Source organism: Penaeus chinensis, chromosome 26, assembly GCF_019202785.1.
Source record: "Penaeus chinensis breed Huanghai No. 1 chromosome 26, ASM1920278v2, whole genome shotgun sequence".
In the NCBI taxonomy this organism is placed as follows: domain Eukaryota; kingdom Metazoa; phylum Arthropoda; class Malacostraca; order Decapoda; family Penaeidae; genus Penaeus; species Penaeus chinensis.
The window spans coordinates 4071136-4082462 of NC_061844.1; the positions used below are offsets into that span (position 1 = coordinate 4071136).

Here is an 11327-nt window from a genome sequence, read left to right on the forward strand (position 1 = left end):
GTTGTGTGTGTGTGTGTGAGTGTGAGTGTGTGTGTGTGAGAAAGTTGAGAGTGGTGTGTGTGAGAGTGTGTGTGTGTGTGGTAGAGTGGGGGTGTTTGGAGGTAGTTTGTTTAGTACAATATAATATATATGGAGGATGATATATATATATATATGTTTTATTGTTTTTTTATTTTGTTTGAATTTTTTATATGAAATGTATTGTGATTTTTTGTTTTTTGTAGTTTTATTAAACTTGATTGTATGAGTGTTTTAGTATTGTCCATGTTGTAATTTTTAAGTCCATTTTGTTAATACTAGTCATTTGTCACCTTTAAGTGTGCGGTGTGGAAAAGTCACTCACTCACTCATCACTACACACACACACACACTCGACACACACACATATATGGCACTCGAAAAACTAGACACAAAGAGAGAGGAGAGAGAGAGAGGATAGAGAGAGAGAGAGAGAGAGAGGGAGAGAGAGAGAGAGAGAGAGTGAGAGTGAGAGTGGGAGAGAGAGAGAGAGAGAGAGAGAGAGAGAGAGAGAGAGAGAGAGAGAGAGAGAGAGAGAGAGAGAGAGAGAGAGAAAGAGAAAGAGGGAGGAAGATATATATATGTATATATATACATATACATACATATGCATATATATATATATATATATATATATATATATATATATATATATATATATATACATATATATACACATACATATACATAAAATCATTCATAAAATTATATACATTAAAATTATTCTAGTCCAGATTTCCCTGTCTCATCAGACTAACAGCATAAGATCTTTATATTACAATATATAATTTGCTTATACTAATATAAAAATATATCATCAGATTACATAAATATACCCAGATATATTCCCTCTGAGTAACAAAATGGCTCCCAAGTTTACGCAGATTAGTTATGTAAATTTCCTATAGATGTCGTACACTTTAGAAAACGATATGAGGGTATACTCATCTATTTCATACTTATCTTATGTTAGTAATATCAGAAAGTATAGGAAATATTGTTTGTAACTAAATGCACGTTTTGTCCCTGGAGTAACATGGCTCCCGTAAATTGTATGAACCATTTATCTTAAACTCTAATTACATTGTAATTAAATGAGGAAAATGATAAATTAATATCTATACTACTGAGGAACTATATATTTTGGGGGGGCACAATTTTGATATTTAAATAGGCTCTTTGGCGGGGACACCCCACTTCCACTATGATTCAACTAACAATATGAGTTTGTGGATTGGTCTTTCAAGGTTAACGACTGTATTCGTTCGTCTTCCAAATGCGTCAAGCGAGGAATCAGCCATTGTTACCCTTGCCTTTCTTACAAGACCATCTTTGCTTGGCATAACCTCAGATAATCAACCAAGTTTCCAAGAGTTCCTTAGTAAATTTTGTTCCTTTAAAATGACAATATCATTTACCTTAACATTTTTGATAACTGAAGGGCACTTGTTCCTGCACTGATGCAGGAACAAGTGCAAATTGTTAACAAGTGATTTGGTGTCAATGGTTCTAATTAATATGGAAAACTGATGCTGTCAACTGCCAGGGGTCGGCTATTCACGATGGTCTCTGCTTCAACCATAAAGGTTCTGAGTGACTCATCATCTAATTGCCTTGATAGTAAAATAAAGCTGTTAGTATATTCTTCACAGTACGGATCTGTCTTTCCCATACTCCACCCATATGACTAGCGTGAGGGACATTCATTTCAAATGTAATCCAGTCACAGTTCTCTTTTAAAAGGTCCCCTTTTAATTTCTTTTGATCCATTTCTTGCAAGCATTGATGAAGTTCATTTTTAGCTCCAACAAAATTTGTGCCCTGATCTGATCTGAGTTGACGAACTGGGCCACGTCTTCCTATGAAGCGTCGATATGCATTGATGAATCAGTCTCCAGCGTATTTGCTGTTTCTATATGGATTGCTCTTGAAGCCATACAAGTACACAAAACAACATATCTCTTGACCTCTTTGCGACCTTCTTTAACAAAGAATGGTCCAAACTAATCTACCCCAAAATATAAATGGGGGGGCAAGTTCAAATCTTCCTGGTGGCAAATCAGACATTTTCTGTTCTTGAAATGTGCCTCTTAATCTTTTACATTTGACACATGTTGAAATATGTCTACCTACCACGGATGAACCTCCAATGATCCAATAACCAGATGCCCTTAACTCATTCAATGTTATTCCTCTTCCCTGGTGATTAACTTTCCGGTGGTAATGACACACTAACATTTCTGTTGTATGTGAGTCCTTTGGCAGAATTACTGGATGTTTATTGCTTGCAGCCAATTCTGCATGTAGCATTCTGCCACCTACCCTTAAGATGTTATTTTATCTATGAAGGGATCAAGTGAGTAAATGCAACTTGCTTTCTTTAAGGTTTTGTTTCTTTTACTGACATCTTCATTGTCGTTGTTTGCACATCGTAAATCTTGTTTTACCTTTTGGAGAGCTTCAATTTGGACTTGTTTTATGATTTCATTTTCAGCTTCCACAAGTTCTGTTAGCTGGAGTGTATTTGGATTCTTTTTTTTCCGTCAGTTCTTTGTTGACTGTTGCTCTCCCAGGGTTCTTGAATCTACATTGAAGGCGTAAACATAATGCAACAGCCCTCTTTGCCCTGTGCCAATCAGAAAATTATTCATGTTTTGGAAGAATAGAAGTTCTCTCTATTGGCAAGGCTTCACTAGAGAGGTCTAAGTTCTTTAAATTTTTTGCCTTTTCCTCTAAGCTTATTGCTTCTAGAACTTCTTTCTTATTTGACAAGAACTTGTGCAATTTGAAGCCACCCTTCGAGCATAATGCTTAACTGTTCCTGATGAAAGCTATGGCTTCTACAGTTGTATGTAAAGATGTTAAACCATCATCTACATAAAATTCATTTTTAGCAAAGGAGGCAGCTTCTGTTTCATATTGCCATGCTTAATCATCATCAGCAGCTTTCAGTGCAAAATTTGCGACACTTGAAGAAGATGTAGCCCCAAATAAATGCACTGTCATTCTATATTCTTTGATTGTTGAATCAGGATCTCCATTTTCCCACCACAGAAAGCAAAGTAGGCCTCTGTGATCAGGCTTTATCTTTACTTGGTGTAACATAGCTTCTATATCACATGAAAATTTAATAAGAATCTCTTACCTTGTAAGAGATTCTTATTAAATGATTTGTTCTTATACACAGCACTGCAATCGAAAACTACCCTAATTTTGTCAGGTTTCTTTGATGTGGTATATATCACCATGATGTGGTATATATCATACTCTTCCATCACTGAAGTTTAGACCCTGGCATGGTGCCTCTTCTGCATAGCCTTTGTTTATGATATCTTTCATATATGCAAATTAGTCTTGTAGAAAATCATTCTTTTGCCTTAGCTTCCTCCTTAGACTCATCAACCTACACAATACTAATTCTTTACTATTTGGGAGCTTGACCTTATCATCTTTAAGAGGGAGTGGTAACTCATATTGCCCATCTTTTAGTTGATGAATTCCATCTTTCATTTTTCTCATGAAAATATTGTGTTGATACGAAAAAGGAACATTTCCTGTCTCCTTTTCACTGAAATTAAGTTGTGTAAAATTAATTATTTCTTTTACTTTAGTTGGTGAGGAAAGAAAACTACATTTTGTGTCACCATTAACGATAACCTGATTGACTATTACTTTGCTGACTAGGACTGAATCTGAGTCACTTGTGTCTTGACAATCACCATTGACTTTCCTTATTATACTCCAACCAAACAATGTTCTCCTTGCATCAACTCCCTCGGTTTGATGGCACGAATACAGTTTAAGCCAATCAGGAGCCCAACTTCAACACTTCTATCATATAGCAGTAATTCGTTTGCTATTCTCTGTAAATGAGACCACCCTTCTACACTTTCTGGCCTCGGAATTTGATCATGTCTGGCTGGTATATTCTTCCGTCAATAAGTGACTGGAAGTGCAAGCTCTATCTTTTTTACCGTATACTATTAGTCCTTTAGTCTTTGTCCTTTCACCTGTTTCTTCACCTAGGATGTTTAGCTCATTCATGGTGGATTATTTGATAAAACATGCATCTGACTGTTCATCTAATCATGCATAAACCAACACCTTTTTACATATGTTCCATATGAACTAGAGCAGTGGTCCTTAACCTAGGGGGAATCCCCCCTAGAGTGGCTTCATTATTCAGTATTGGAAAATACTGTAATTTCACTAATTATCTTTGCTATTCTCTTAACGAGAACATGGTCACACAATGGAAAATTTAATTATAATGCCATTAATTTATTCTCATTGTAAAGACTAACAAAATATACTTATAAGTTTCTTTAAATTCTGGGAGATGATCATATTTACAGATGCAAGGGATGCGTGGAGGGAAGGACAAATTCCTAAAGGGGGCGTGGTAGTTAAAAGGTTAAGAACCACTGAACTAGAGTGTCCATATATAACTTATCAGGGTGTATTGTGAGCTGTAGGGAACTACATGTACTATGAATAAACTCCAAGGAATCCATTTTTTTCCGTATATCACCCACATTTCATGGTTATCTGTATCATACTGATATGCATCCTAATGATTCATAAGTAGTAGATGTGTTTTGCTTCATGAATTGTAATATATTTTTATCGTCATTGGAACTTTTCTCATTATTAGATAGATAGATAGATAAAGGATAGGTAGATATAGATAGATAGACAGATAGATATAGATATAATTATATATGTTAGAGAACTTAGGCTACTGATCTCCTTTGTTACAGTCGCTACATCACGTGGAATAACTACAGTAACGATCGAAGTCAATTTAAGACAGAAGATAAAACTTCTAAATTATTAATTATATAGTTTATAGAATGGAATATCGAGAGAGAAAAATGCACAACCTCAGGGACATTCACTGATATTTATGTATATTTTCGATTATATAATAGTTCAAATAAAATAACCTTTGAAGCCTGTTATACTAAAAATCGTTAAATTCTATCATCTTAGGCGTATACTTATACTATACCCTTAATCAACGGAGCAAAATTATAGCTTGATTATCACAACCATCTATCAAATTGATTAAAGGTTACCCACGTCTCTGAGTACCAAATAAAGGAGTAAACTAAACAAAAAAAATTGATTCAGCGAAATGTGGATCAATAAGCCCTCTCTCATTAACGGACGTAAGCTAGTAAAGAATTCCAGTAATTGACGATTGACGATTCCTGAAAGTAAGCGGAGGGTTCAGAGGAGATCTAGATTCTGTGTGTGTGTTTATTTGTTGTTGTTTGTTTGTTTGTTTGTTTGTGTGTGTCTGTGTGTTTGTGTGTGTTTGTACGGTATGTATATTCTGTGTGTGTGTGTGTGTGTGTGTGTGCCCACGCGTGTGTGTATGAGTGGGTATGTACTTCTTCTTGTGTATGTGCTGTATGTATATTCTAAAATATGTCTAAGAGCGTCCCTTTTCGCCGAACATATTTCATTTCACTGTGGGGATTAGAAGATTAGAAGACTGAGATTAACCCCCTTTCTCTCTCTCTACTTTTCTTTCGCTTCCCCTCTCTCTATTTTGCTCTTCCTCCACCCTTTCACCCTTCCCTCTTTTCCTTCCTCCATAATTCCTCTTTTATTCATTCCATTTATTCATTTATTCATTCCTCCTTTTCCTTTTCTCTTATTCTTCTTCTCCTTCTCTGCTTTCCGTCTGTCCTTCTTCTCTCTTTTCCTTCCTTCCTTCCTCCTCTTCTTCCTTCTCTCCTCCTCTTCATTCCTTCCTCTTTCCTCTCTTGTTTCCCTCCATCCTTTTTCTATATATATGTGCACACACACACACACACACACACACACACACACACACACTCACATACAGAAATGGTCACATAATGGTAAATTTAATTATAATGCCACTAATTCATACACACACACACACACACACACACAGACACACACACACACACACACACACACACACAGCATGGTCACATAATGGAAAGTTTAATTATAATGTCGCTAATTCATATTCATTAAAAATCCTGACAAAACAAACTTATAATTTTCTTTAAAATCTGGGAGGGAATTTCAGATGCAAGCGAGGCGTGGAGGGAAGGACAAATTCCTAAAGGGGGCGTGGTAGGTAAAAGGTTAAGAACCACTGAACTAGAGTGTCCATATGACTCATCAAAGTATGTATTGTGAGCTGTAGGGAACTGCATGTATGATGAATAAACTCCAAGGAATCCAATTATTTCCTTATGAACCGTCGCATACTACTAAAGAGTTGGCTTCAAAAACTCTACGGGAATATTTCCATGTTTCATTTACTTCTTTTAGTAAGAATGATTTTCTGTCTCATTCAAATATGAATCCTAAAGATTCTCAAGGAGTTGATGTTTTTGCTTCATGAATTGCAATATTTTTTATCATCACTATAGTTTTTCTCGTCATTATCATTCTTATAACTGTTTTATTATGCAATGTTATTATCATAATTATTATCGTTATTATCATTATTTTCACTGTCTCCTTTGTTAACACTTTCATTTGTCTAGTGTGTCTGTATATGTACAGTCACACTCATAATGAGAATAAAAAAGAGTAGATAGACACACATACACATAGATAAACAGATAGATAGAGAGAGATAATTAGACATTGTTATGGGTCCCTAAATGTATATACATATTTGTAAATATATATGTATACATACATACATAGATACATATATATAGACAGATAGATAGATAAATAGATAGATAGACAAATATAGATAAATAGATAGATAGATAGACAAATATAAATAGATAGATAGATAGACAAATATAGATAGATAGATAGATAGACAAACAAATGTAAATAGATAGATAGATAGACAAAAATAGATAGATAGATATATAGATAGACAAATATAAATAGATAGATGTAGATATAGTCATATAAATTAGAGAACCAAGGCTACTTCTAATTGATAAATGACATTGTTTATAGCATGGAATTTCGAGAGATATCAATGTATATTGTGGATTATGGAACATTTTATATAAAAGAACATTTGAAGCATGTTATACTAGAAATCATTAAATTCTATCATCTTAGGCGTATACTTATACTATACCCTTAATCTATGGAGCAAAATTATAGAATGAATATCAGAACCATCTATCAAATTGATTAAAGATTACCCACGTCTTTGCAATTTACAAGAGTACACAATAAAGGAGTAAACTAAACAGAATTAATTGATTCAGAGAGATGTGGATCAATAAGCCCACTCTCATTAACGGACGTAAGCTAGTAAAGAATTCTAGTAATTGTCATAGGAGTAACAAGGCAAATGTTGACGATTACTGAGAGCAAGGTGAGTAGATCTAGATTCTGTGTGTGTATTTATTTTGTTGTTGTTGTTGTTTGATTGTTTATGTGTATATGTGTGTGTGTGTGTTTGTGTGTACTGTATGTATATTCTATCTGTTTGTGTGTATGAGTGAGTAGGTATGTGCCTCTTGTGTATATGCTGTGAATATTTCGCTTTCGCTTTCCCTCTCCCTCTTCTGCTCTTCCTCCATTTTTGTTCATTCCATCTACCGTCTGCCTCTCCCTCCTTTATCTTTCCTCTTTTTCCTTTTCTTTTATTCTTCTTCTCCTTCACTGCCTTTCTGCCTCTCTCCCTTTCTTCCTTCTTTCCTCCTCTTCTCCCTTCTTCCCTCCTCTTCATTCCTTCCTGTTCCATTTTTTTTCTTCCTCTTTCTTCCCTTGTTTCCCTCCCTCCTTCTTCTCTTCCTTCTTGCTCTCCTTTACTCCTTTTTTCTTCACTTCCTATCCTTCTGTCTCTTCTTTTTCTATCTCCCTTTCTTCTTTCCTTCACTCTAGCTTCAGGTTCTCTTAATTTTTCCTCCACTACCTCCCGTTATTTTTCTGAATTCCTTTCTCCTTTTCTTGTTCTTCCCTCCTTATCTATTTCTCTCCTTTCCTCTTTCCCTCCTTTATCCCTTCCTTCTTTCCCTTCTTTACTCCCTATCTCTTTCTCACCTCCATCCCTTCCCTTTCCTTCTCCCTCCCGTCCATCTCTCCACCTTCCTCTTCCTTCTTTCTCAATCCCTCCCTTCTCCCCCTCCCTCCTCTCTTTCCCTCATTCCCTCCTTCCTTCCTTCACCCATTCCATCTTTCCCTCCTCCCTCTCCCTTCATTCTTCCTTTTTGCCACCTCCTTCCACCTTCTCCCTCCATCCTTCCCTTTCCTTCCTCCTTCTCTCTCTCTCTCCTTCCCTCCCTCCCTCTCTTTCTCTCCCTCCCTCCCCCCCTCTCTGTCTCTCCCTTCCTCCCCCCCTACTCCCACCCTCCCTTTCTCTCTCTCCCTCCCTTCCCCTCCTCCCTCCTTCTCTCTCCCTCTCTCTCCCTTCCACCCCATTCCCTCCCTCACCCTCCCCTCCTCTCTCTCTCTCTCTCTCTCTCCTCCCCTAATGGCCTAGTGATTATATATTCATACTAACCATTATCGTTATATAATTGCTGTTGGTTCGCCCACTCCAGCGGCGTCAAACTTACCTCATGATGGATCACTTTCGAGAAACTGTGTATCTGGGGCGTCTCCGCGTCCTTCTTTCTTTTTCTTTGTTGTCTTGTTTCTTTGTTCCTTTGTTTGTTTGTTTGTTTTTTTGTGTTTTTCTTATTAATTTTTGCTCCCATTATTACTTACTGTCTTTCTTTCTTTCTCTTTTCTTTTTTCTTTCTTTCTTTCTCCTTTCTTTTTTTTCTTTTTTCTTTCTTTCTTTGTTTTTTTCTGTTTTTCTTTCTTGTTTTATTTTTTTCTGTTTTCTTACTTGTTTTCTTTTTTCTTCCTATCTTTCTTTTTCGGATTTTCCTTCTTTCTTTCTTTTTTATTTAGTTTATTTTTCATTGTTCTGTTGTGAGTTAACTTTTTAAATTGCTTTTGTTTCTTGTTTGGAAGATTTTTTTGTTATTCTTTTGTTTTTTGTTTGTTTTCCTTGTCATTTATTTGTTTGTACTTTGAGTCATTTATTGTTGTTAAAAAAAAATGTTATTTGTCTTTCTTTTCATTTAGTCTTTTTTTATTCTCTCCGTTCTTGGTGTTGTTATTTGCCTTTATTTTGTTTGCTTTTTTGTTTTTTCTTCTTATTATTATTATTATGTTTTTCTCTTTTATTGTTCGTTGTTTACTTTTTTTTTTCTTTTTCCATCTTTCTCATTCAAATAACATTTTTCTAGAATAGAGACTATTACCGCCAGTAATTCTTTTTATTGCAAAGCGATAACGTAAAAAGAGATTATTGTAATTACTAATGCCCTTTGTAAACATATCCTCTCCGGATGGAATTGCTAAATTAAAGATAATTTTATGGCACAGTTTGTGAATTACTTTATTGGTCTCATTTGCATTCGTCTGTTTAATCATGGGATCAATTTGGCCTTGAAGTTATTTGGTGGAATTCTTCGTTGTGTTCTTTCCCTTTCTTGTTCTTTTCGTTGTTTTCTGTTGTTCGCCTCTTCCTATTCCTATTCTTAAAAGGTTTCTACTTCCAAAACTTCCTTCTCATTCTTATTCTCTTTCCGTTTTCTTTTTTCCCCTGTCTTCCTTCTCCTATACTTCCTCCGTCTTCTTCACTATCATTATAGATTCCTTCTAATATTTTCTTTCCCCACCTCTCTCTTTCTCTTCCTCGTCCTCCACTTCCTCCTCCTCCTCCTCCTCCTCAACGCTATCCTCATCCTTCACCTCTTTCCCCTCCTCTTCATTATCCTCCTCCTTCTTTTTCTTCCTCCTCTTCCCTATCCTCAATTTCTTCCTTCTCCCCTTTCCTTCTCTTCATCTGCCTCGCCCTTTCCTCTCCCTCCTCCTTCTCCTCCTCCTCCCCCCCTTCTCCTCCTCTCCCTCTTCCTCCTCCTATACTTCCTCTTCCTCCTCCTCCTCTCCCTCTTCCTCCTCCTATACTTCCTCCTCCTCCTCCTTTCCCTCTTCCTCCTCATCCTTCTCTTCCCTATTCTCCTCCCTTTCCTCCTCTTCTTCCATTTTCCCTTCCTATTTTTCCTCTTCCTCTACCCCTTTACTATCATTATTATTATTATTATCACTATTATTTAATTATTGTTATTATCATGCTCACTACCATTATCATTATTATCATAATCATTAATATTATCATTATGATCACTGATATCATTATATTTGTTTTATTATTGTTATTATGTTATCATTATCACTGTCATTATGTTTATTATCGTTAATATTATCATTCTCATGAATATGATTGTTATTATTATTAACATTATTATCATTATTATTATCATTATTATCTTCATTATTACTAATCGTTATTATTGCTATTATCATTATTATCATAATCCTCATCATTGCCAATATTATCATCGTTATCATTATTATCAGTATTATAATTACTGTCATCATTATCATCATCGTTATTATTATCTTTATCACTCTGACGAAATTCTGATCCTTAATACTTTTGTTTGCATCCCTCTTTTTTAAAAATGAGAGAGAGAGAGAGAAAGAGAGAGAGAGAGAGAGAGAGAGAGAGAGAGAGAGAGAGAGAGAGAGAGAGAGAGAGAGAGAGAGAGAGAGGGGGGGGGAGAAGGAGATAGAGAGAGAGAAAGAGAGAGAGAGAAAGAGAGAGAGAGAGAGAGAGTGAGAGTGAGAGAGAGTGAGAGAGAGTGAGAGAGAATGAGAGAGTGAGAGAGTGAGAGAGTGAGTGAGAGAGAGAGAGAGAGAGAGAGAGAGAGAGAGAGAGAGAGAGAGAGAGAGAGAGAGAGAGAGAGAGAGAGGGGGGGGGGGGGAGAAGGAGATAGAGAGAGAGAAAGAGAGAGAGAGAAAGAGAGAGAGAGAGAGAGAGTGAGAGTGAGAGAGAGTGAGAGAGAGTGAGAGAGAATGAGAGAGTGAGAGAGTGAGAGAGTGAGTGAGAGAGAGAGAGAGAGAGAGAGAGAGAGAGAGAGAGAGAGAGAGAGAGAGAGAGAGTGAGAGAGAGAGAGAGAGAGGAAGGGAGGGAGGGAGGGAGGAAGGGAGAGAGAGAGAGAGAGAGAGAGAGAGAGAGAGAGAGAGAGAGAGAGAGAGAATAAACCATGAATAGAAAGAGTGAGAGGGAGAGAACGGAGAATAAACCATAAGAAAGATACATTTGGTGTTGCGAGTTATAGTCATCCAAATAAATTTCTCGTGAGGATCTGACACTAACATTTTACTTTTTCTTCATTTCTTGTTGTTGTTGTATTGTCTTTGTTTTTCTTCTAATTATTACTTGTTGTTTTTCTCCTTTTCCACTTAATTCTTCTTTTTCTTCTTGCTTCTCCTTTATT

General features: G+C 36.2%; 1 protein-coding gene across 1 annotated transcript in view; it reads right to left on the reverse strand.

Annotated features, from left to right (window-relative positions):
- Positions 1–5180: 5180 nt before the first annotated feature.
- The window catches only part of LOC125038975 (basic proline-rich protein-like), a gene marked incomplete at its 5' end in the record, with an annotated part of 23667 nt that continues 17520 nt past the window's right edge, over positions 5181–11327 (reverse strand). Inside the window, one exon of the mRNA XM_047632693.1 lies at positions 5181–5231. Within this exon, the coding sequence (XP_047488649.1) occupies positions 5181–5231 (51 nt within the window). The remainder of the gene's footprint in view (positions 5232–11327) is intronic.